General features: G+C 39.5%; 1 protein-coding gene across 2 annotated transcripts in view; it reads left to right on the top strand.

Annotated features, from left to right (window-relative positions):
• Positions 1–15,039, top strand: part of PHF19 (PHD finger protein 19) — a 46,475-nt gene extending 31,436 nt beyond the window's left edge. The window contains exons 15-16 of one of the 2 annotated variants that reach the window (XM_043980642.1): positions 14,445–14,497; positions 14,950–15,039. In XM_043980642.1, the coding sequence (XP_043836577.1) occupies positions 14,445–14,497; positions 14,950–14,951 (55 nt within the window). In that variant the 3' untranslated portion in view covers positions 14,952–15,039. Of the gene's footprint in view, positions 1–84; positions 4,051–14,444; positions 14,498–14,949 lie in introns of those variants that run through there. The other variant, XM_043980641.1, reaches the window with a different exon arrangement.
• Positions 15,040–27,587: the final 12,548 nt, after the last annotated feature.

Genomic DNA, 27,587 nt, shown 5'->3' with positions numbered 1-27,587 from the left:
ACCCCTCCACACCCCAGCTTGATCCATTCAGCTCCCCATCCCCAGTTAGAAGTCCCATCATCACCTTCTGCCCCTTCTGGACAGGCGGACTGTGGGCAGCCGGAAGAGGAAGCTGGCAGCCAAAGCATACACATCCCTAGGGGCGAAGCGACGGGCAGCAGAGCCTGGTGGGCGCTGCACCTCAGACAGCAGTGCCGAAGGGGGCTCGGGCCCTGAGAGACCCGATGATGGCATTGATAGCCACACTTTTGAGAGCATCAGTGAGGACGATTCTTCCCTTTCCCACCTCAAGTCCTCCATCACCAACTATTTTGGTGCAGCTGGGCGGCTGGCATGTGGTGAAAAGTACCAGGTCCTTGCTCGAAGGGTGACTCCTGAAGGGAAGGTCCAGTACCTAGTGGAATGGGAGGGGACTACCCCATACTGACCCAATGTTGGAGATAGGGGGGCGGGAGTCAGTCTTTAAAGTCTTGTTAACCAAAGGAGAGAAGAGGGAAGTCTATCCCAGGGGCCCATTAGGCTTTGGGGGCTTCTCTCTATTCCCAGGGGTTCCAAGGGAGATGAGATATAATGATGCTCAGCTCTAGAATTCCAGGTCTTTTTGAAAGGCTGAGATAAAAGCTCTGGGGCAGAACCTTGCATGGAGTTTGACTGAGCTCCTAGCTAGGACTGACTTCTCTCTTCTCATATTCTCTCCTTTTTGTGTCTTTTGAAAAATTTTCTCTGCCTCTTTCTGTGTTTTTATCTCCTCCCCTAGGCCTTCTATTTTCCTCTTTCTTGATGTCTGTCCCTACCTGTTTTATCGCTGTCTAGGTGTTTCTATTCCGTGATAGGTCTGCCTTTGTCACTTTTTTGTCTGTTTTTCCTTATCTATTTCTCTCTGCCCCATTCCTCCACCCTTCCCCAAGCTATATTATTTTAGTAACTGAATATATGCAGAGGGCAGCTGCTACATGCCCTTCTCTGACCTGACCTTGAGCAAGATGTTCTCATGGCATCAGAGTGCCTTTAGCATAGTGGGGGATTGTAAAGTGGGGGGAGGAGGGCGGAGTTCATCTCTCTGGAGTCCTTCCTGCTAGCTCCTGCCTATAGCTGTATTCTCACCTCCTATCTCCCCCCCACCCAGCATGAATGTGGATGCCACTGGTGGGGTGAAGGTGAGATTGAGAATGGGTAGGAGAAAGACATCAATGCAACTTCATATTGCCCAACTTGTGGGACAGAGGAATTCCTCTTTTGAATGAGAGGCCTGCACCCCCACCATACCCACCAAAAATGAACAGCAGAAAAGGTTGTCTCTTCCTATTGTATTTATTTCTTACCTTAATGGAATGACATTTAACTTTGAAGAATCTCCATCTCTCTATAACTGAGACCCCACCCCCTCTCCTGTCCCTAAGCATTGCTGTGAAACTGAGATAGAAATCACTTGGTCACCAAGGGCTTTCTGTGTTGGGAGCCCTGGACTAGGGGAAGGAGGGAAGACAAGAGCTTGACCAAAGGCAGTTCCCTAAACCCAGCTTCTTCCCTTCCTGGGATCTTAGACACACATCAGATTTCCGCTTTCCTGGGGACTGTCAGATGGGTTCATTAAGCGCAGCCTTTCCTGCAAACAACACCTTTAGCCAGTTCCTGGAACAGGAAGGCTAAGAGATGGAGGTGGGTGTTGGATGTATGTGTTTTTAGGGATAGGGATGCTATAATGAGGATCATGGGACTTTAGATCTCAAAGAAATCTCATAAGGCAGTCTTTTTACAGATAAGGACATGGAGTGGTGGTGTAAGGGGAAGAGCATTAGACTGGAAGTTCAAAGATCTAAAAGTATCCTCTCTGGAGTCAGAGGACCTGGATTCAAATTCTGCCTCTGTGACCTTGAAAGGATCACCTAATTTTTCTTGACCTCAATTTCTTCAATGGTAAAATGAGATGAAATAGCCTCTTGGGTTCCTTCTACCTTTTAGCTATATGATTCAAGTTTGAATCCTGTTTCTATTATTTATAATCCATGTGACCTTTGGCAAGTCACTAAATCTCTCTGAGCCTCAATTTTCTTCCTCTGTAAAATGAAGAGATTGGCCTCGATTTCTGCCTTCCATTTCCAAATATTCTGCTAAGTGACTTGCCCAAAGTCACAGAAATAGTATTGGAGCTGGGATTTGAACCCAGGTCTTCTGACTTCAAAGGTAGTATGGTCTCTGCATTCTATAACCTTCTGGAGAGAGAGAGAGAGAGAGAGAGAGAGTGTGTGTGTGTGTGTGTGTGTGTGTGTGTGTGTGTGAGAGAGAGAGAGAGAAAGAGACCCTATGACTGATCTGCTAATGAATGCCAAGCTAACAGCCTAGAGGTGGCAATAGGGCTGGCTACACTTCATCCAGATGAGGTACCCCCTCCCTTGAAACTGACAATCATTTTTCCAGGAAGCCTAGTGCTTGCACTGTCCCCATCCTCTCAAAAGGAGAGTTAAGGGCATGGGGGGAGGGGAATGAGTGGGAAATAAATAGGCCTCTTCAAACTGATAAACACTGCCTTGCTGAGCAAAGCAACAACAAAAACAAAGTTGAAACCAAGCTGGAGGCTCTCTCTATAGCCCCTCCCCACACTTCTCCCTAGAAGAAGAATCGCCCATGTTGAAGGAAAGTGGGAACTTCCTGGTCTTGCTGCTTTTATTAATAATCAAAACCAACCCACAGAGAAGGGAAAACAGATGCCTATAGCTCTTCATAGCACAGAATGTTCAGCTCTACCAGAGTCTGAGAAGTTGGGGGTAAAAATGGATAGCAGGGTCTGAAGCACTTGGGTAGAGTTAGGTCTCTAAATGGGGCTGGACCTGTAACACTTCAAGATCAGGGATGGGATGAAGGATGACAATTACAAGTGACCAAACAGGTGTTTGATTAGGTCTTATTATATTTCTATTACCTTACTGGACCCTAAGCCTCAACCTCTGTCCTCATGCCTTATAAAGAGCATCTCTGGTCCTAGTGAGGGACTTAAATGGATACTTAGAAACCCCAGAACTGACAGTGCCTTTCAAATTGAATTCCCCACCCTGTTCATCCTCACACAAAAAAGTGCCAACACTCCACTGACTTTCCCATTCACCAGGAAAATTGTGCTCCCTGAGCAGCTATGACTGATACCTCTGTGGATGTCTACTCAGATACTGCCAGGTTATCTCTGGGCCCTAAGAAACTAGCCATGGGAGAATATCTAGAGTAGAAGCCTCTCCCCTTGACTCAGTGGGCCCATGAATGACATTCACAGATTAAAGTAAATGTCCCATCCTGTTGACCCTGGTTCCAGCCTTAGGCAAAGCTTAACAGCTCTTTTTAAGAAGCCTGGAATGGAGTAGGGAATTCAGTAAGGCTCTTTGGAAGATATATTGGGGATCTGAAATGGCAGGTGGTGGTGGTAGTAAATGGGCCTCCTTGAATTGGCACAGGACCCTGGGTCCTGGGATCTACCTAAGAATGACTCAGCTCTGAGCTGGATCCTATATGTACTGTCCCTGAGGACACTGGCCAAGCTGGGACCTTAGGACAGGTAACCTTTTAAAGGTGTTGCCTTCTTACTCTCTGGATATGGATACCGTTTAGTTCTGGGGATAAAGGGGCAGCTAAAAATAGAAGTATGGGGGTCAGTCCCTAGCTGTTCACAACCTAGTTCCCTGGCAATCCCAAGAGGCATGTGATCTGGGAGGAAAATTGAATAGCTGTCCCAGATATGTAGACATCTTCCCATGCTTTGGGACCCCCCACAGTCACCATATGTGGGTGGTTGAGAATTTCCCCACTAGAAGACATTACTCAAATGGCAAGTGCACTTCCCACCCCTGGGAGTTTCATGAGTCCCCTGCCTAGACACACTGAAGTTTCCCTCAGTCATTTATAGGTGCTGGACCCAACTTTGGCATTCTCATTGGACTCCTGAGGGTATTCAACATTAGTTGTAATAGATCCTGTAATGACTCTGTTGTGCACCTTTTAAAAAGATTTATGGTTTCAAGTTGCTGCTTTTAATAACCAACATTTTATATTAAAGTTGTAATTAATGTTTGATGTACAATTAAAATTTCCCTTTGTAAAATCACCTGCTTTTTTCCACATGAATCATTAGGCAAGGAATCCCCTTGCTGAAGGAGACACTGCCAAAGGCAAAATAAAGTTACTGGCTTCTTGGTTATGCCCCACTGAGGCTGAGGAACAGTAACCTAAGTTCTCAACACCATCACCAATGACACCACCCATTTCTCTAATTGTTTATGGTTTACAAAACACAATTCTGACAAACCTATGAGATAGGCAGTATAAGTTATCCCCATTTTAAACATGACAAAACTGAGGCCCAGAGAGTAAAGCAATGGCCAAGGTTACATAGCCGGTCAGTGTCAAAGATGAAGCACAAACTTGCGTTGTCTGACTTGAAGTATAATATGAGTAAAACTGCTTTTTGTCTTTTGGGTCTGTCTCATCTATGCCTCATCCCCACCCCATCCCCCACCATGCTGCATTATTTTAGTAGTTGCCTGTGTGCAGAGGGTATCTAGCAGAAAGCCTGACCAGATGGGAAGTGTTTTCATGGTTTTTGATACCCGAAGAAAAATGTGGAGTCACAGTAATGGGAGTCATAGTGGAATAAGTATCTGCTTTAGATTCAGAGACCAGAATCAAATCCCAACCTTGGGCAAACCACCTTACTTCTTTTGGCCTTGGTTTCCTCATTTGTAAAATAAACAAGTGTAAGGAGTTTTCTAATGTTCTTTCCATCTCTAGAACCTAGGATCTGTGAACATAACCCTGAGCCAAGCTTTCTTCAACACGATACACTTTGGGCAATCTGTTAAAGAGGATGATGGAGAGATTCAAGATCATTGGGCTAGAGTTGGAAGGGACCTCAGATGCCATCTAGTTCAATCATCTTGTTTTTGTCAGTGAAGAAACTGAGGCCCAGGGAGAGAAATGACTCGCCCAACATCAGATAACATGAAAACAGAGATGGTCCTCTAATTCTAGAAGGAGTCCTTTCCCTTTGTACTTTCCTTCCTCCCAATGATAGTCTCCCATTATCTTTCTGGCCACCCTCTCCCCAAGCTAAGCACCCTATGCCCAGTGCAATAAGTGTGTCAAACACCAAGGGCAAGAAGCAGGGCACAATGCTTAGCCCTGTGGACACAAAGGAGGAATTAAGAATAGTAAATAAAGTAGTAAATACAAATGAAATAGTAAATAAATATGGCTAATACATATGGACCAATTTAACACAGCAACACAATTTTAAAATGCAACACATATTACACAAAGCAGACACTTAAAAAACTATTGAATTTAGGGGCAGCTAGGTGGCACAGTGGATAAAGCACTGGCCCTGGATTCAGGAGGACCTGAGTTCAAATCCGGCCTCAGACCCTTGACACTAACTAGCTGTGTGACCGTGGGCAAGTCACTTAACCCCCCATTGCCCTGCAAAAAAAAACCCAAAAAAACCAAACTATTGAACTCGAGAGCAAGTGTGTGTGCTAAAATGTAGTCCTGACTTGGTGCAAAAAGGGCAAGATCATTGTGAACTACCATGATCAAAAAAGTTTTCCTGAATGAGGTGGCACTTGAGTTGGACTTTGAAGCATAGATGATATTTAGATAAGAAAGGACATCCCAGAACAGGAAATCCAGACAAAGCTTGAAAAGTCTATTCAGAAGGCAGCAAGGAGACGAGGACAAAAGAGTAGTCAACCAGGAATAGCAGAAATCATGTAAAACTGGACTCTTTGCACCCAAATGGGCTTTCCCAAGAATGTGCAATTCTCTCAATAGGATCTCTTTCTCATGGGTCTCCAGGCTTCAGATCTTTGACTTTTTCCCCTCTCTCTTCTCTCTGTGTCTCTGTCTCTGTCTCTCTCCCTCCTACCCCCTCTTTCCAGAAATTATGTTCCTGATATTTCATATTAAGCTACTGTGGGCCAGTGTCTGGACCATAAAGAACAGGGGCAGGATTTCTTAGAAGTTTACATTTATTGTGAACTTTTACATTAAACTACTTTCTCTTCTAATATCCTAGACTTAGGGAAAAGGGGGAAGGATTTATTTTTCTTTTTAAAAAATAACCTTCATTTCCAAATATCTTATGTAATGAGTTATCAGAATAAAAAAGATTAAGTGAAAGAAGGGAAGGAAAAGTTTGCCAAAACTAACCAACAGATCAATAAAGTCTGAAATTATATGTAATATTTTAGATCCATGGTTCATCTCTGCTCCCCCCCCCAAAACAAAGGAGGGGGCGAGAAGTACATTTTTTAAAATCTCTTATTCAGGGCCAAGTTTTTAAGTCTCTATTTTGTTGTCTGTATACATTATTTTCCTGGTTCTGCTTATTGTACTGTTTTAGTTCATAGCAGTCTTCCCATTCTTCTCTGAATCCTTCATTGTTTCTTATAGTGTTACAATAACATTCCATTGCATGCATATACCAGCAGCAACTTGCTTATTCTTGTTTCTGTTTCTTTGCTAGGGAGTGATCTCTGGATCACATGAAGATACTTTCTTTTTCTCATTGTAAATACACTTGTTTGCTGCTTGAGATGTAACTTGTAGCTACTTTCTCCTCCAGAAGTCAAGCCTTAAAATCCAGAGCCTCCAGATTCCTCTGTATGGCTAGATGTATAAGCATGTTGATGCATACACACAAATAAGAGAAATATATGCTTTTAGTCTTTTTAAATCTCAAGTCATCTCTCACTGAGATCTTTGCATGAAGCTATTATCTACTTTTTTACCAAAAAAAATTCTCTTTATAATTTTCTTTCATCCCTCAGCCTAAAGAAGTTGGAAGGGACTTCAGAGACCAACCCATATGTGAAAGGAATCCCAACCATAATATACCTAATAAATGGTTAGCCAGTTCTTTTCTTGAAGAACTCCTGAGGTAACCCATTCTACTTTTGCATAGCTCTCATTGTTGGGAAATTTTTCCTAACATCAAGCCAAAATTTGACCCCAACAGAAATAGGAAAGTTCAAAGAGGAACGGGTTTGCTGTCTTTTGGTCTTCACCTAAATGTTCTCCATCCTATTTCTGTGCTCAGATTCTTGGATTTCCTCAGAGTTGTATAATTTCTCAATGAACAATGCCACTTCCCCCTACCTTTTAATTATATATTTAGAATTTTATTTTCCCAAATTACATGTAAAATACAAATTTTGACATCAATTTTTTTAAACTTTGTGTTCCAAATTCTCTTCCTCCTTTCCCTCCCAGGAACTCAAGCAATTCAATATAAGCTATTCGGCGCAGCTAGGTGGCACAGTGGATAAAGCACTGGCCCTGGATTCAGGAGTACCTGAGTTCAAATCCGGCCTCAGACACTTGACACTTACTAGCTGTGTGACCCTGGGCAAGTCACTTAACCCCCATGGCCCCACAAAACAAAACAAAACAAAAATCAATATAAGCTATTCATGCAAAACATCTCCACATCAGCCAGGTTGTGAAAGAAAAGAGACAAAAACAAAACTTCAGATAAAGCAACCAACAAACAAAATTATGCTTCAATCTGTATTCAGATACCATCAGTTCTCTCTCTGTAGATAGATTGCATTTTTCATAAGACCTTCAGAGTTGTCTTGGATCATTGCATTGCTGAAAATAACCAAGTCATTCACAGCAGATCATCTCACAATATTGCTGTTATTTTATATACAGTACATTTCCCTTTGCATCAGCTCATGCAAGTCCTTCCAGGTCTTTCTGATAGCATCCTGCTTATCAATTTTATAGTAAACTACATTTATATAGTACTTTAAAGAGAGATTACCTTACAATAAACCCATGATGTTGATTATTGCAGCAACACTAATAGATGACATTTATATAGCACCTTATACCTGACAAAGAATTTTCTTCACAATAGTCCAGCAAAGTACCATGTTTTGTCATCATCATCAATCAGTCCTCATCAATCCACCAATCATCATCACCACCACCACCATCTTACGTTACTCTTGCCTCTGCTTCAAAATTTTTTTCACAGTTAACTGTTTCTCTCTATCCTATTCCCTCCCCATGATATTTACTCTATTCTCTATCTTCTTTTACCCTATCCCTCCTCAAAAGTATTTTGCTTCTGACTGCCCCCTCCACACTCTGCCCTCCCTCCTTATCCCCTTCTGCTCCTACTTTCCTGCAGGGTTAGATAGATTACTCCACCCAATTGAGCGTCTATGTCATTCCCTCCTTGAGCCAGCTCTGATGAGAGTAAGGTCTTTGAGCCAATTCTGGTGAGTGTAAGGTTCATTCACTTCCCCACTCCTTCCCCATCTCTTCCCCCACCCCATTAGCCTTTTCCTGCTTCTTTCATGTGAGATTTTACCCCATTTTACCTCTCCCCTTCCCCTCCCCCAGTGCAATCCTCTCCCCCCTCAATTTTACCCTAAAGATGTCATCATGGGGCAGCTAAGTAACAGTGGACAATGCACCCACCCTGGACCCAGGAAGGCTTTAGCCCAAATATATCCTCAGACACAAGACACTCACCAACTACTTGACCCCAAGCATGCCACCCAATCAAAAAAAAAACAATAAACAAAAAATTGATGCTTTATAGATATCTTTCCTTCATAATCAATTCCCAACTGTGCCCTCTGTCTAAATTTATTTCTATCATCTGCCCTAATACTGAGAAAGTTCTTATGAGTTAGACATATCATCTTCCCATGTAGGAATATAGACAGTGTAACCTTTTAACATCTCTCATGATTTATTTTCCCTATTTACCTTTTTATGCTTCTCTAGGGTCTTGTATTTGAAAGTCAAATTTTCTATTCAGTTCAGGTCTTTGCATCATGAATACCTGAAATTCCTCTTTTTTTCATTGAAGTCCCATTTTATTCCCTGAAAGATTATACTCAGTTTTGCTGGGTAGGTTATTTTTGGTTGTAATTCCAATTCCTTTGCCCTCTGGAATATCATATTCCATGCCCTCAAATCCTTTAATGTAGAAGCTGATAGTTCTCATGCTATCCTGACTGTGGCTCCATAGTACTTGAATTGTTTCTTTCTGGCTGCTTGCAATATTTTCTCCTTGACCTGGGAGCTCTGGAATTTGCCTATAATATTGCTGGAAGTTTTCATTTCAGGATCTCTTTCAGGAGGTGATAGGTGGATTATTTCAATTTCTATTTTACCTTCTTTTTCTAGAATATCAGGGCAATTTTCCCTGACAATCTCTTGGAAGATGATAGCTAAGCTCTTGTCAATAGCTTGAAAAGCCAAATGGAAAAGCTCTCTGAAGAAAATAATTGCCTAAGAATTAGGATTGAACAAATGGAAGCTAGTGACTTGATGAGAAACCAAGACACAATAAAGCAAATCCAAATGACTTTCCTGCATCACTCTCATTTCTCTTTCCATTTTTTCCTCTATCTCTCTAACTTTATCTTCAAAGTCCTTTTTGAGTGCTTCTATGGCCTGAGACCAATTCATATTTTTCTTGGAAGCTTTGTATGTAGGAGCTCTGACTTTGTTATCCTTTTCTGAGGGTGTACCTCAATCTTCCTTGTCACCAAAGAAACTTTCTATGGTCCACACCTTTCTCTGCCTGCTCATCTTGCCAGCCTATTTCTTGACTTTTGACTTCTTAAAGTGGGGCACTGCCTCCTGGATGCACTGTCTCGAGCTTCAGGGGATCCAGGGTGGAACACTTCCTTCTTAAAGTGGGGCACTGCCTCTAGGACACACTATTCCAAGCTTCAGGGAGTCCCAGGTGGTAAGATTTAAGGAGAGGCAAGTTCTCAGCTCACCTGTCCTGGATTGTAAGTAACCACAGGCTGCTTGCTCTTTAACCCAGAAATAAATCTGGTTCATTTTTCTTGCAAGGGCAGGTGTGCCTGCACCCCTCCCCCACCTGGAACCGCCACCCAAGACTGTATCCTGTATATAAGCCTGGGCGAAATGTCAGCATTCCACTTCATTACCAGAAGAGACCCCTATAATTTCCCCCTAGCCAACTGCTCAACCCTCTCACCAGACTATAAGCTGAGTTAGCTGCAGCTGCAGCCAATTTAGATGCTATGGAAGTCTCTTCCTCTAGCATGGCCTGAGGCTGGATTTGTGTCAGCGCACTTGCTGGGGTTGGCCTCCACTCCCACCCCAGTACAGCAGATCCCTCCTGCCAAACTTCTAGGCTGTCTTTAGCTGAAAAATGGCCTTAGCCTGTCTTTTTGTGGGTTCTTGCATTCTTTTTCTTATATGGAAGACTGATTCATCTATAAAAGTAGTTTCAATCCCACACAAGCCTAGCTGCTAGCCTACCAACACTTTTCTTCCTTAATGTTAATAAACTCCCTTTTAAATTCTACTTCCTGAGTTTTGCCTCTTTAATTAGGGTGAAGGCCCAAACATAAAATGTTCCTTTTAACATGAGTTCAAATATTAGGTGGCACAGTTGATAAAGATCCAGGCCTGGAGTCATAAAGACTCATCTTCCTGAGTTCAAATCTGGCCTCAGACACTTAATACTTGTGTGACCCTGGAGGTAAGTTACCTAACCCTATTTACTGCCTCAGTTTTGTCATCTGTAAAATGAGCTGGAAAAAGAAATGGCAAATCACTCCAGTATCTTTGCCAAGAAAACTACAAATGTGGTCACAAAGAGTCAGACAATGATAACAACAAATCTTATTTCTTAAATATACTAGCTGTGAGATGAGTGAAAAGCCTGAGAGACAAGAGTTTCTGGGTAATTAATAATCAATTTATAAATTAGGCTGGCAAATAATCAATAAATTGATGGTCAGTGGTTTCTTGCCAGTTAACCAAATATGTCACCCTACTTTTTACCTATTTTTTTTCTTTTGAGTGAGATCTACCCATCCAGAGCCATGTTCTAGTCAAAGGTCTCCTCCTTCTAAATTATTATTATCAATCGAAAAGTGGTCCTATCCTTTCTTTGCTCTTCTTGATGCCAAAATCCTTTTAAAGCCATTTTGTCCTTAATCATCTCCATCTTCAGCTCATTCTGAGCTTAAGTCTTCTTAAAACTCTTTTTCCTGGACTATATTATTACTTTTATATAACACAGAGTTTCATTTTTAAAAAACTTAATACTGTGTTCTTGAAATTTCACATTTTCTCCTTGAGCATCTCTATCTTTTAATGGCCAGAGGGTACCTTCCTTAAGAACTCCAGAACTTCAAAAGGATTCATATGGAGCTGATTTTCTTATTCTGGTTTTGAAGGTTAGGTGACAGAACTATTAGAAGGCTTTAGAAACCTCAAATCTTCCTGTTGGCTAACTCCTATGGAAATCTCTCATTGGACAGGTTTCTTACTAACTTGTTCCTATTTTCATCAATTGTCTTTAAAATATATACTCATATAATCATTAGTATGCAATTAACTAAAAGGATTTTACAGAACAGGCATGAAAAATTCATATTTATAAATAAAATTGGACTTAATTGACCATTCAATTTTGTCAAATAATTTATCAATCTACTCTTGTATTTTTTGTAATCAATGCCCCAGAACTGAAGCTCTGTGTTTGTATGGACCAAGTTTGATATTAAATGGTTCTCACAAATTATGCTCTTTGGTTCATGCCCCTACCCAGGATTTCCCTAGTAACATTAGAATATGACATGTTACCATTCCATAAGTGGGTAAGTAGTCAAAGGATATGCATAGACAGTTTTCAGAATTAGAAATACAAACTATAAACAACTATATAGAATATTGCTCCAAATCACAAATGGTAAGAGAAATGCAAATCAGAACAACTCTGGGGCTTCAACACATACCCACTGATTTGGCCAAGATGACAAAAGATGGACATAATCAGTATGGAAGGATTTAAAGATTTATTGATGGAGCTGTTAATTGATCCAACCATTCTTCAAAACAATTTGTAATTGTGCTTTTGAAAAGTGACTAAAACGTCCAAATAACTCCATGGTATGCATACCAAAGTAGTCATAGTAGCATTTTCTGTTCAAAGAAGTAGCGATAAAGTGATTCTCATTAATTTGGGAATGGCTAAATAAATTGAATCAAATGTACAACAATTATGCCAAAGACTTCAGAGAAACATGAGAAGACATACAAACTGATTCAGATGAAAGTAAATAGAACCAGAAAGATAATATACACAACAACAATGGAAATGGAAAAGACAAAAAGCAAACTCTATGCTGTGTAATTATAATGTCTGAGTTTGGCCCTGGAGAAGAAATGGGAGAAGTACGTAAAATTTTTTTATGAAAGGAATGTGGTTCATGTCTAGGTCTCTCCAATTAAAGGGGGAGGGAGGAAGCCCTTAGTTCCTATGTAAGTGTTCAGGCTAACAAATCAACAAATATAGAATAGGCTTTATCTGGTCTAACAGAAACTAAAAGGAATTGCACCTGAGCCAGTTAAATAGACAAGATTATTCTCCTATCTCCAAGGAGTATCCAACTTCTTTGAGGATCTATGCAGTCTTCAAGAGTTATTGTGCTACCTTGTGGTTGAGTTCCCTTCCTCCACCACTAAGAAGAGCATATTTGGGGTTCTTAAAGATTCAAGGAACTCACCTTTACCAGTCATCACTTGGATATATAGTCCAACTTATGCCTTAAGATTGAAGTTCTCTTACCCCTGCCCAGCCTCCAAGAGGAAAGTAGTAGGGGTTACTAGGGAGTCAAGTAGCATACTCCCCCATGGATAGTACTGCCCTTAGATGGACATTTGTCCTAGGAGGAAATGTGCAGGGTTGTATGTATAATACATGTAGATGTGTGTATGTGTATACACACATACATATATCTATAACATGCATGTATATACCTATATATGTTTGTTGATCAGGAAAATCCATGATCAACTTAATTAGTTCCCTAATCAACTTGAGATTATAGGGAATGGCCTATATGTATTTGTAGGAAGCATCTGAGGGGCATATCCTCATGGAAGTCACATCCACTGATGTCTTCCTGAGAGGACACTCTTTTGACTCATTCCCCAGTGACTAGGTCTGCTTCCAAGCTAATTGGCAACTGAGAGTTGGAGGATAGATTTTTTAAAAATAATTTTTTAAACTTTTAAGCAAATTATTAATTTATAGCTTGTTGGTGACTTTGGAAGACTTTTTTAAATTTTCACCTTTTTTGTTGTTTGGTCATTTTTCAGTCTTGTCTGACTCTTTGTGACCCCATTGGTGGTTTTTTTGGCAAACATGCCAAAGTGGTTTACCATTTTCCTCTCTAGTTCACTTTCTAGATGAGGAAACTAAGGCAAACAGAGTCAAGTGACTTGCCCAGGGTGAAACAACTAGCAGCCAGCCCTCCCTTGGTAGTTTAAATAGAGCAATCTGGTTGGCATATACAATGTATGTAGGAATGAATGAATGAATATTATTATTATATCTTTTTTTGTGGGTCAATGAATGACTTGCCCAGGGTCACTCAGTTAATGAGTGCTAAGTGTCTGAGGCCTGATTTGAACTCAGGTCCTCCTGAATCCAGGGCTGGTGCTTTATCTACTGTGCCAACTAGCTGCCCCCTATTATTCTATCTTTTGAAGAGAGAGTGAATATACCTCAAAGACTTCCTCTTCGTCCTTCCCTTGTGTTGTCTTCCAGAGTGTAACAAGAGTGAGACTAGGGAAAGATTTTTCCCTCCCCCTTTTCCCCAGGTGCAGCAGAAGAACATGGTAAGTGCATATGTTTGCACATGGCTTGAGGAGTATTTGAGTTTCAGAAACTCAACTTCTTCTATACAGGAATGGATATTTTAAATCCTTAGGCAACATAATCCCAGAATTCAGCTTTCTACCCAAGGAGTTAGAGATTTCCCAAGCAGCACCAGCTTTAAGAATTACCTCCAGAGTAACCCCATGTTCTAGAATTCCTGAATTCAAGAGTTTGGCAATTGGGCCACCTAGAGAGAGATTTTCTAATGAAGCATGATATTTGGAGAAAGAATAAAACAGTGTCCACATAGCTCCTGCATCATTTCCTGACTGAGGAACAAAGTCAATACAAATCTCACTAAAAGAGGATTACTTGTACAATAGCCCCCAAAGTATGTTTACCTTCTGAGGCAGCCTGAACAACAGAGTAGCATTATGAATCTTGAAAGGATTGTGTGTGATTATGGGAGAGAATTCACCAGAATGTCAGGGTATTGCTCTCATAGTCAGTCAACTAGCATTTATTAGATGTCTACTATGTACCAAGTACTGCAGATACAAAGAAAGGCAAAACAGACAATGCTGCTCTTGAGAAGCTCACATTCTAATGAAAGCAGGCCCAAATTCATTTCCCTTGAGGGCTGGGAAGGTATATATTTCTGTATTTGTATGTGGGCTCATATAATAACTTTTTATCTTTTCCTTTTTCTGTGAAATTAAATAAAAGCAGTCCCATTCAAAATATGCATTTACCCAATATGAAGGCCATCTTTCTTTCATCTCTCCAGGACAACCACTTCTGCCTTTGCAACCTTCCAACAGGTCATCTGGTTCCCACTTTGTATCCTTTGTGGTAAGAGATCACTATATCTAGAAAGCTCCAACAACAATCATTTGCCATTTTCTTGCCATGATACTACTTACTCATCATTGCCCTTGTTCCTCCTCTTCTCCCATCTTACTTTCCATTTGCTGTTCTGGGAATAGTAATCAAATGCTTTTATTTCTGGGGAAAGTGCATAATTCAATTGCCCTATACTTACCATATCTGTGACTTCATCCTTCCCTGGTCACTACTCCCTCAAATGTGTTGTGTGCCCATGTTATGCCGTGAGCTCCTTGAAGTCAGGAAATAGCTCACTCATATCTTTTATTTGCATCCACAGATTAGCAGTGCCTGGCACATAAAGAGTACTCATTTATTCATGTGACCAACTTGCGTTGTCTCATACACTTTGTACTTTGTGGTCATGATCCTTAGCAGAAAACTTTATCAAACCTTCACATTTCTAGAGGGGAGTGGGAAGAGACCTTCTTTCCCCAGCTATTTTAATAAGAAAAGAAGCCAAAGAATGCACCACCCTTGCCTTGGCAAGAAAAGCCTACTTCCATCCAGAAAACACACAATCTCTTCTTCACAAAAGGAAGCTACACAACGACTGGCCCCAAACTCTAAGGTATCAGTCAGCAGTACTGCTCCATAGTGTCCAGAAAGAGAAAGTTGATAACTTCTCTGCAAACTTCCCTGTTTAGGCCACATCCAGAATATTATATTCAGTTCAGGGGTTGGGGGGGCGAGCACATTAGAAAATCTGGGTGGTGAATGGATTAGAATGCAGATAGATGGATAGACAGACACTATGGTAAGTGATGGGAATATAAATATAAGCAATAAGACTGTCCCCACCTTCAAGGACTTACATTCTAATGGGGGAAGACAACACATAAAACAGAACTGAAAAAAAAAGCTGGGGAAAGGTACCCACTCAGAGAGACGAAGTAGGAAAACAGTCCAGAGAGTCAGTGACTGAACCAGGTTAGAAATGAGCATGGCTATCATGGATACTACTTCAAATGGAGGTTCTGAGAACAAACTCACTAATTGGAGGAAGCGGCTATAGAGGGCAGGGATTTCCAGCATGAGATGGCCAATGGGTTGAAGGGAATCCAGGAAGCTATGGGCTGAGCTGGGCTGAAAGTAATTGAAGAAATTGAAGATATTTAAAAGCCTGGAGAAGATTTTGGAGACCATGGCACCTGTCTACAAGTAATTGAAGAACTATTATGTACTAAAAGGATTTTATTAATCCCGCTTGATCCCAGAACACCAAATTAGGAATGAGTAAAAGGTATGCAGAAAGATTTTGAATTTAGGCTGAGTGTAAAGAAAATTCCCTCATCTTGAGAGCTATTTAAAAGTAGAAAAGATTCTCTCAGGAACTAGTGGGTTCTACTGGATCTGTGCCCCAAATGGATCAAAGAAAGAAGAAAAGCAGCTGTAGGTATAAAAATGTATAGCAGCTATTTTTGTGGTGGCAAAGAACTGGAAAGTGATGGGATACTTATTAATCGGGGAATGACTGAACAAGATGGTACATGAATGTGAATGGTACATGAATGTGCTTTAAGAAATGATGATGGAGGCCAGAAGCGCAGGGAAGGGGAGTAGCTGTGGTTTCCTGCTTCAACAGTGCTTGAATGGGGGGGCAGCTAGGTGGCGCAGTGGATGAAGCACTGGCCTTGGATTCAGGAGGACCTGAGTTCAGATCCAGCCTCAGACACTTGACACTTAACTAGCTGTGTGACCCTGGGCAAGTCACTTAATCCTCATTGCCCTGCAAAAAAACAAAAACAAAAACAAAACAGTGCTTGAATGGAACCTGCCCGCTGGAGCCGCCCTTTGCCACCTCTCCACCTTCACCAACCAACGCGTCTCCGTCCTACCCGTGGAGCAGCAGCTGTCCGCCTCAGTCGCCCTGGCTGCTGCTGCTGCCGCCCCAGCCTCAGTCGCCGCCACTGCGCAGCCACCTCCTCCCTCTGCCTCCTCGCCCAAGTCGCCTTCACCATCTTGGCCACCATGACGACCTTGTCTCCCTCTCAGGTGCGACAGAACTACCACCAGGACTCTGAGACCGCCATCAACTGGAAGTTCAACCTGGAGCTCTATGGCTACCTGTCTATGTCTTGCTACTTCAGATAAGATGAAGTGGCCCTGTATTTCCTACACCATTCCCACTAGCAGCAGGAGCACACTGAGGAGCTGGTGAAACCGCAGGACCAACGTGGAGGCTGCATCTTCCTACAAGACATAAAGAAACCAGACCTCGATGACTGGGAGGTTGGATTGAATGCAATTGGAAAAAAATCTCATTCAGTTGTTACTGGAACTGCACAAGCTGGCAACTGACAAAAACAACCCCCATTTATGTGATTTCATCAAAACCCACTACCTGGACGAACAGGTAAAGTCCATCAAATAACTAGGTGATCACGCAACAACCTGCGCAAAATGGGGGCCCCAATTCTGGCATGGTGGAATCTTTTTGACAAGCACAACCTTGGATTCGGTGACAATGAGAGCTAAGCCACACCTGGCTTCCCCCACACCTGGGACCTGTGGGTGTCACTCCTCCTGTCTTTCAGTGCATGCATATTTTGGTTATCTGGATTTTTCATAATCTGTACCAAAAAACTACCACCATTTACATCCCAATAAAGTGACTTGATACTGATGAAAAAAAAAAAAAGAAGTGATGGAGGGACAGCTAGGTGGTGCAGTGGATTAAGCACCAGCCCTGGATTCAGGAGGACCTGAGTTCAAATCAGGCCTCAGACACTTAACACTTACTAGCCATGTGACCCTGGGCAAGTCACTTAACCCCAATTGCCTCACCAAAAAAAAAAAAAAAAGTTAAAAATCAGAATTGGCTCAAGGAGGGAATAACATACACACTCAATTGGGTGGAGTAATCTATCTAACGCTACAGAAAAATAGGGGAAGGGGATAAAGAGAGAGGGGCAAAAGAAGGGAGGGCAGATTGGGGGAGGGGGCAGACAGAAGCAAATCCCTTTTGAAAAGGGATAGGGTGAAAGAAGATAGATAATAGAGTAAATATCATGGGGAAGGGAATAGGATGAAGAGAAACAGTTAACAACAGTAATCGTGAAAAAGAGAAAAGGGAGAAATTTGTACAAAAACATATTTATAGCAACTCTTTGTGGTGGCTAAGAATTGGGAATCGAGGAAATGTCCATCAATTGAGGAATGACTGAAGAAGCTGTGGTGGTATATGATTGTAGTGGAATGGTATTGTGCTATAGGAAATGACAAACAGGATGATCCCAGAAAAACCTGGAAAGACTCATATGAACTGATGTATAGTGAAATGAGCAGAATTGGGAGGACATTGTGCATAGTGACAGCAGTATTGTGCAATGAGCAATTGTGAATGACTTAACTATTCAATCCCAAGGGACTAATGATGAATGTTATTATCCACCCCCATAAAAAGAACTGATAAAAAGAGCACTTGTGGATTGAACATATATAACATATACTAGACTGGTTGCCATCTTGTGGAGGGGGGAAGAAAAGAGGGAGGGAGAAAAATTTGGAACTCTAAATCTTATGAAAATGAATGTTGAAAACTATCCTTATGTGCAACTGGAAAAAATAAAATAAATGTTTGTTGTATAAAAGGGAAAAAAAGAAATGATGATGGAGATGGTTTCAAAAAAAAACCTGGGAAGACTTGTCTGAACTGATACAGAGTGAAGTAAGCAGAACAGGGAGAACAATTTATTTAATAGCAACAATAATGTAAAGACAAACAACTTTGAAAGATGTAGAAACTTTGATCAATGCAATGACCAACCACAATTCCAGAAGATTCTTGATAAAACATGTTGCTCACCTCCTCATAGAGAGGTGATGAACTCAGAGAGTGGATTGAGATACACATAATATGTATATATATATATAATATATATGTGCATATATGTATATATATATATGCATGTGTTTGTATGTGTATATATACATTTGTACACACACATATGGAGAGAGAGACAGCTTTTCTTTCTCAATTGGAAGGGTGGAAGTGGGAAGGAGAGAAGGCAGATCTTCATGAGAATAAAATAAAATTTAATTTTTAAAAAGGCTAGTGGGGGGGTGCAGCTAGGTGGCGCAGTGGATAGAGCACTGGCCCTGAATTCAGGAGTATCTGAGTTCAAATCTGGCCTCAGACCCTTGACACTTACTAGCTGTGTGACCCTGGGCAAGTCACTTAACCCTCATTGCCCCACCAAAAAATAAAAAATTAAATTAAAAAAAAAAAAAGGCTAGTGGGTTCCTCTTTACTAGAGGCTTTCACATTGGGGTTGGATGACTGATTCTCAAGGATTCTGTAAAAGGAATTCCTTTGCAGAGACAGGTTGAATTACATTACATCTGAGGCCTTTTCAAACGCTGACATTCTGTGTTTCTCCATGGTATTTCTCCCATCTTTTTGGTTACTTCTTAGATGCCATTGTAGGCCAGTATACAAATGAAATAGGAAGTATGAATTAACCCTCCACACTTTACCACTCTGGACTGTTACAAGCAAGGAAGTCGTAGTGCAGACCTGGGGCAGTTTGAGTTAACATTGACTTTACAAGTAGATAGATCTGAGATCCAGCCATGGACTCTTTGCGAAAGAAGAGTTTAAAGTAGTTTTTAGGACTTTGACAGAGAACTTCTTCAACCCCAGGTACCCTCCACATTGACCATTTTTAACTTCTCTGCTAATGGGTCTTACCTGCTTTTGTCTTTAACTTTATCTTGGGAACTGCTTTTATCCAGAGGTTTATGACTGTATTTTTATTAAATGGGATTTTTTTAACTCTTGCGTTCAACATGATCCATTGTTCCAAATGAATAGCAACCTAAACAGATGCAGTACAATCAGTGAAATAGTTGGGGTTTTGGGGTTTTTTTTGTTTTTCTCACAGAAATTTCTCCAAACCTTGCTTTGTGGTAGGGATTATTTAAACTTCTATAATGCTTTGAAATATCTCTCAGACACCAAATTCTTTTTTTTTGCAGGGCAATGAAGGTTAAGTGACTTGCCCAGGGTCACACAGCTAGTAAGTGTCAAGTGTCTGAGGTCGGATTTGAACTCAGGTCCTCCTGAATCCAGGGCCAGTGCTCTATCCATTGTGCCACCTAGCTGCCCCCTCTAACGTATAGTTTTACTAAGAAAAAGAAAATTGTTCTTGTACTCCAATTTTGCAGTCAAGAAGAGTCAACAAACATTTATTAATACTTACTATGTGCCAGGAAGTACTGCGGATACAAAGAAAAGTGAAAATGATTCCTGTCCTCAAGGAGCTCACAATCTAATGGGGGATAAAATCCAAAAACAATTATGTTCAGATATATGCTGGATAAATTGAAGACAGTCTCAGAGAGAATGTATTAGCATTTAGGGAGACTGAGAAAGACTTCTTGCAGAAGATGAAATTTTAGCTGGCTCTCAAAAGGAGGCAGAGATAAAGAAAGCATTCCAGGAGCAGGTGGGTGGGCCGGGGGCGGGGCAGAATAACCAGTGAAAAATACATGAAGTTGGGAGATGGAGGTTTTGGTACAAGGAACAGCAAGGAGAACAGTGCTACTGGATCTTAGAGCATATGGAAAGGAGTAAGGTATAAAAAGACTGGAAAAGTAGGAAGGGGCCAGGTTATGAAGGGTTTTAAAAGCCAAACAGAGTTTACATTGGATCCCAGAGGTAATAGGAAGTCATTGGAATCGTTGGATGTGGTCAAGATCAAATGATAGCATGGATATATATTAATCCAATCAAATATGATCATCCATTTTCCCGTTGATGAGGTGGGGAGCGAAGGAAGGTCACAAAGAAAATCCTTGGTGGAAGCAACATGGTAGCCAAATAAGGTCACAGGGATCATGTAGAGAGGAATTCAGAAATTGAAGAGCCCTGTGGAAAGAAGAAATAAGAAATTACATTCTAATTTGGTCTGTGAGACATATATCTCCTTTTAGCTGTTATTTGAATATTTTACATCAGAAACCACTTATGGATTGTACGCTCTTTTTCTTTCTTTCCTTTCTTAGCTGAATGGAAATCAATGCTTCATTTCAAGAAATGATGAGTATGAAGAATTCAGTGAAGTATAAGAAAATGTATGAACTGATACAAAATCAAGTGAGTAGAACCAGGAAGACAATATATAGCAGTGGAAATGGAAAGAAATAAAGGGAACTAAATAGTGTACAGGTATAAAGATCAAGATTGGTCTCAAAGAAGAGGATAGAAAATGTGCCATCCTCCCTTCTTTGCAGAAGTGAGGAGACTATGTAGATACTGCATTGCAGATACGGTTAAACTCAGTTGATGTGTTGTTTAGTTTTCTTAAACATTTGTAATCTTTCTGACAAGAGATGACTCTCTGCATGGGAAAAGGGAGATATATTTGGAAAGGAAGATGTTATCAAAAATTTAATTAAAGGGGCAGCTAGGTGGCATAGTCGATAGAGTACCAGCCCTGGATTCAGGAGGACCTGAGTTCAAATCCGGCCTCAGACCCTTGACACTTACTAGCTGTGTGACCCTGGGCAAGTCACTTAACCCCCATTGCCCCGCAAAAAAACCAAAAAACCAAAACTATTGAACTCAAGAGCAAGTGTGTGCTAAAATGTAGTCCTGGCTTGGTGCAAGAAGGGCAAGATCATTGTGAACTGCCATGATCAAAAAAGTTTTTCTGAATGAGGTGGCACTTGAGTTGGCCTCAATTGCCTCACCAAAAAAAAATTAATTAAAGAGAAAAAGAAAGGCAGGCAGGTGTTTTTGTCATCTCAGACATATTTGATCTAAATTATGTTCAGTGAAAGAGATAGATTCAGCTTTGGTCATTAAAAAGGTCAGTTATAGAAAGTAATAAAAGATCTTATGAAAATTACAAATAATTTGAATTAGAAAGTCCAACAGTAAAAATGTTAGAAATTACCAATAGGAAACATTCATGGCAAAAATATCCTTTGTGTGATGAACTTTATGAACTTTTTTTTTTTTAAACAGGAAGTTATGGAGGAGTATGACTCTTTTTATTTTATTTTACTTTATTTTTTTGCAGGGCAATGAGGGTTAAGTGACTTGCCTAGGGTAACACAGCTAGTAAGTGTCAAGTGTCTGAGGTCAGATTTGAACTCAGGTCCTCCTGAATCCAGGGCCAGTGCTTTATCCACTGCGCCACCTAGCTGCCCCCAACTTTATGAACTTTTAAAAAGATTATTCTTCACTACTTACCTATTAAGTCATAGGTTATGATCTGTCTTGGTAGAGGGAGTTCTCACAGTAATGAAATCACAGCTTGTGTTTGCATGATTTTTGCAGAATACAAATGGAAGAAGAATTCCCTATACGGTGAGGTGGCACAGATGTTTCTGTTTGAAGACATTGTGTTTATTGATAGCATCAAGCTCGGGAATGCTGAAAACCCTCCTAAATGAGGTCTATAATCACATAAAAGAGTTTGACATAATAATCCACACAGGAAAAATCAAGTGGATGACGAATGTCTGTTTTCTAGACTATGCTATGGATGGCCGTATTCTGTGTGTTTGAGATAACCTGGTGGTTGGACAAAATGTTAGTCCCAGAATTGAATAGAAAGAGGAAATGAGGCTGAATTGCATTTGGTAAAATTTACAATGCCTTTAATATTCCAAACTTCTTGACACATAAAGGTTTATATTTTTAACATCAGGGGTTTTACTAGTATTGTTGCATTGCAGAACAGTATGGCATACAGAGTTCTCTTCAGAGTCAGGAAGAACTCAGTTCAAATCCTTCCTCTGACACATATAGACTCTGGGCAAGTCACTTGCTTTCTTAGCATTTCTGGCAACTCTTTAAAACTGTTGTAGAGCAGGTGCTGGCCTGCATTGATAGAAGGAGTTTCTTCAGTGGGAGTTCTCTTTACCAATGAATTTATGGGTTCAAGTCCCAAAAAACAAAACCCAAAATTATTGTATGACTGTCATTCTTGAAATGTCACAGTCTCAAAAATATTAAAGTTGAGTCACCCAGAGGGCAATGAAAAAACACATGTTGCACATGATTGAATTTGGGCCCATTATGAATGAAGAATTGCACAAGAGAAATTAGGTAAAAGATATCTTCAGAAAGATGTATAACTCCAGGGGGCAGCTAGGTATCACAGTGGATAAAGCACCTGCCCTGGATTCAGGAGAACCTGAATTCAAATCCGGCCTCAGACACTTGACACTTACCAGCTGTGTGACCCCGGGCAAGTCACTTAACCCTCATTGCCCTCCCCCAAAAATATATACCCTCTCACACACAAATCCAATTAGAATAAAATAATCTTTGGAAAAAAATAGATGTATAACTCCAAAAGAAGATGGGCTGATCAAGTACTAAGAGCAAAGGATAAATGAATAGCCTGTGTATTCCATTGGCATCTCCACAATTCAAAAGACCTCATGAAAGGCCCCCACCTGTAGGGTAGTAGACTTCTTGTGTAGGATTTACAGGAGGATATAGACAAGAATTACACAAGAAAAGAAGGAATGAATGGGTAGTGATCTGTGCCACAGGAGGGATTCCCTCATTAATGAGACCACTGGTCCATCCAAATATGACTTTTGAAAGAAAATGATTAGATAGTTTTTGCCCTGGATAAAAAAGTACATTTGCATTGAAAGGTTCCCTCTTATCTCCCCACCCCCCAAGAAACCTTGTATGTATTTGGAGCAGCACCTGGTTCTGTCCCTCCTTCTCCCTCTGCCCCATTCTAGTGCTTGCTTTCTCAAGGTCTCCGCAGTCTAATTTGCATGGCATAGGTCAGCATCACTGGAAAAAGACAGGGAATAGATGGATGAAAGGGATGTCCATCAATTGGGGCTTACTAGAGAGCATGACCAATAAAATATACCTTTTCATAGGCTTTCTCTGTTTCATGATTCAGTTTACTCCCTTTTATGGATATCCACTCTGGTACTTCCTGGAATTGCTCTTCTATGTTTTAGTCCAGATGATCCCACCCCAAACCCAATGTGAATAAGTGACTGGTGTAATCCCTATGGAGCGGTAAGTGCACAAAAGGCAATATGGCATAGTAGAAAGGGCACTGGATTTGGAATTAGAAGACATGGATTTGAGTTTCAGATCTGACACAGATCAACATAACAGATATGATAATAATGAAAAGTTTGGAATATTAAGAGAATTTCCAAAATGTGACACAGGGACACAATGTGAGCACATGCTGATAGACTTCCTCATTGCAGGGTTGCTACAAATCTTCAATATGTTCAAAAAAAAACCCTCAATATCTGCAAAGTGCAATGAAGTGAAGTGTAATAAAACAGCGTATGCCTATAATTATTTTGTTAAATATTTCCCAATTACATATAAAAATTTATAACAATAATTTTAAAAAATTTTGAATTTCAACTTTTCTCTCTCCCTCTTGCACCTTTCCTGTCCTTGAGAAGGCAAGCAATTTGATAATGGTTATATAAAACATATTTCCATATTAGCCATTTGCAAAAGAAAACACAAATAAAACAATAAAAATAAAGCAGAAAAAGTATGCTTTGATCTACACTTATCAGTTCTCTCTCTGGAGATAGCATTTTTTGTCATCGGTTCTTTGGATCTGTCTTGTATCATTGTCTTGATCAGAGAAGTCAAGTTTTGTCAAGTTTTTCACAGTTGATCACAGCAATATTACAATATTGCTGGTACTGCATATGGTATTGTCCTGTTTCTGCTCACTTCATTTTGCATAAGTTTATATGTCTTCCCAGATTTTCTGAAACCATCCTGCTCAATAGTATTCTATTATAATCATATACCACAACTTGTTCAGTCAATCCCCCAATTGATGGGCATCCTTTCAATTTGCAATTCTTTGCCACCAGAAAAAGAAATTATATAATTTTCTTTTTGTATATATAGTTTTTTCCCCATTTCTTTTATCTCTTTGGGATACTGACCTAGTAGTGCCCTTGCTGAGTCAAAGAATATACACAGTTTTATAGCCCTTTGGGCATAGTTCCAAATTACTCTCCAGAATGGTTGGATCAGTTCACATCTCCACCAACAGTGCATTAGTGTCCCAATTTTCCCACATCCCTTCCAGAATTTCTCATTTTCTTTTTCTGTCATGTTATCCAATCTGACAGGTATGAGGTGGTAACTCAGAATCATTTTAATTTGCATTTCTCTAATCAGTAGTGATTTAAAGCATTTTTCATGTGTCTACTGATGGCTTTGATTTCTTCAGAAAACTTCCTGTTCGTATCCTTTGACCATTTATCAACTGGTCTTATTTTTATAAATTTGGCTCAGTTCCTTATATATTTAAGAAATGAGGCTTTTATCTGAGAAAGTTGCTATAAATTTTTCCTACCCGGTTTCCTATTTTCTTTCTGATTTTGACTGCATTAATTTTGTTTGTGCAAAAGCTTTTTAATTAATCAATCAAAATTGTCTGTTTTACTTCCCATAATCCTCTTTATCTCTTGCTTGGTTATTAACTTTTTTCTTATCCAGAGATCATACAGGTACATTTTTCCATGCTCACCTAATTTATTTATAATATAACTCTTTATGTCAAAATAGTTTATCCATTTTGAACTTATCTTGGTATAGAGTGTAAGATGGTGGTGTAGGCCTGGTTTCTGTCATACTGCTTTTCAGTTTTCTCGGCAATTTTTGTCAAATACTGAGTTCTTGTCCCAAAATTTTGGCTCTTTGGGTCTGTAAAACATTAGGTTACTGTGGTTATTTACTGCTGTGTATTGTGTACTTAATCTATTCATTGATTCACCATTGTATTTTTTAGCCAGAACCAGATTGTTTTGCTGAATAATACTTTGTAATATGGTATGAAATCTGGGACTGCTATGCTGCCTTTCTTTTCTTTTCTTTTGTTTTTTTTTCTTTTTTTGGTGAGGCAATCAGGGTTAAGTGACTTGCCCAGGGTCACACAGCTAGTACATGTTAAATATCTGAGGCCGAATTTGAACTCAGGTCCTCCTGACTCCAGGGCCAGTGCTCTATCCACTGAGCCACCTAGCTGCTCCTATGCTGCTTTTCTTAACATTTTTTTCATTAATTCCCTTGATATTCTTGACCTTTTGTTATTCCAGTTGAATTTTGTTATAATTTTTTCTAGCTCTAGAAAATACTTTTGGTAGTTTCTTTCATATGACTGAATAAATAAGTGAATTAAGTAAGTTAAATTAGGTAAGGTTGTAATTTCTATTATATTGGCTTTGCCTACCCATGATCAATTAATATTTCTCTGTCTAGAGCTATCTTTGTATGAAAAGTGTTGTGTTTATATTCATATAATCCTAGTGTTTGTTTTGGTAGGTAGACTCCCAAGTATTTTATATGGTCTACAATTCTTTTAAATGGAATTTCTCTTTCTATCTCTTGATGCTGGGCCTTTGTTTTAGGTTTTGGTTTCTTTGGTAGTACAAAGAAATACTGATGATTTCCATGAGTAAATTTTATATCCTGCATTTTTTCTGAGGTTGTTCATTGTTTCGACTAGTTTTTTGGTTGATTCTCTAAGGTTCTCTAAGTGTACCATCATACCAACTACAAAGAATGATAGCTCTTTTTCCTCGTTGCTTTTTTTTAGTCATTCAATTTCTTTTTCTTGTCTTATTGTTATAGCTGTCATGTCTAGTATATTATTAAATAATAGTGGTGTTAATGAACATCCTTGCTTGACCCTTGATCATATTGGGAAGGCTCCTAGTTTATCCCCATTACAGATAATTTTTGCTTATGGTTTTAGATAGATACTACTTATAACTTTTAGAAAGGCTCCATCAATTCCTGTGCTTTCTAGTGTTTTTAAGAAGTGAGTGTTGTATTTGTCAAAATTGTTTTCTTCAGGGGCAGCTAGGTGGCACAGTGGATAAAGTACCAGCTCTGGATTCAGGAGGACCTGAGTTCAAATCAACCTCAGACACTTGACACTTACTAGCTGTGTGACCCTGAGCAAGTCACTTAACCCCCATTGCCCTGCCAAAAAAAAAAACATTACAAAAATAAATAAATAAATAAATAAATAAAAAATTTTTTTTCTTCATCTACTGAGATAAGCATATGATTTTTGTTGTTACTGATTTTGTCAGTTATGCCAATAGTTTTCCTATTATTGAACCAGCCCTACATTCCTGATATAAATCCCACATGGTCATAGTGTATGATCTTTGTGATATATTACTGTTTCATAGAATTAACTTGTAATTCCATCTGGTCCTAAATATTTTTTCTTAGGGAGCTCATTAATGATTTGTACATTTTCTTTTTCTAAGATAAGGTTATTTAAATATTTTTCTCTTCTGTTAATCCAGGCAATTTATATTTTTGTAAATATTTATCCATTTCACTTAGAGTGTGAATTGGACAAATAATTGGGCAAAATACCTCCTAATAATTGCTTTAATTTCATCTTCATTGGTGGTACATTCACCTTTTTCATTTTTTATATTAGTAATTTTGTTTTCTTCTTTCTTTTAAAAATTCAGATTAACTAATGGTTTATTCATTTTATTGGGTTTTTTTTTCATAAAACCAGTTCCTACTTTTATTTATTAGTTCAATGAATTTTTTACTTTCAACTTTATTACATTCTTTTTTTGATTGTCAGGATTTTAATTTTGGTATTTAATTAAGAATTTAAAATGTGTTCTTTTTCTATTTTTTTAATACGCCCAATTTATCAATCTGATCTTTTCCCTTTTTGTTGATGTACACATTTAAAGATAAAAATTTTCCCCTAAGTACTGCTTTGCCTTTATCCCACAAATTTTAGAATGCTGGATCATTGTTGTCATTTTCTTTAACAAAATTATTGTTTCTATGATTTGTTCTTGGACCCATTCATTCTTTAGAATTAGATTTTTTTGTTTTCAATTAAATTTTAATCTATGCTTCCGTGGCCCTTTATTAATTGTAATTTTATTGCATTACATTCTGGAAAGGGTGCATTTAATATTTCTTTATTACACATTTAGTTGTGAGGTTTTTATGCCCCAATACATGGTCAATTTTTATGAAGGTGCCATATACAGCTGAGGAAAAAAGGTATATTCCTTT

This window comes from Dromiciops gliroides, chromosome 2 (assembly GCF_019393635.1).
Source record: "Dromiciops gliroides isolate mDroGli1 chromosome 2, mDroGli1.pri, whole genome shotgun sequence".
Taxonomy (NCBI): domain Eukaryota; kingdom Metazoa; phylum Chordata; class Mammalia; order Microbiotheria; family Microbiotheriidae; genus Dromiciops; species Dromiciops gliroides.
The sequence above is the reverse complement of the archived record's forward strand: the minus strand, read 5'-3'. Positions and strand labels throughout refer to the sequence as shown.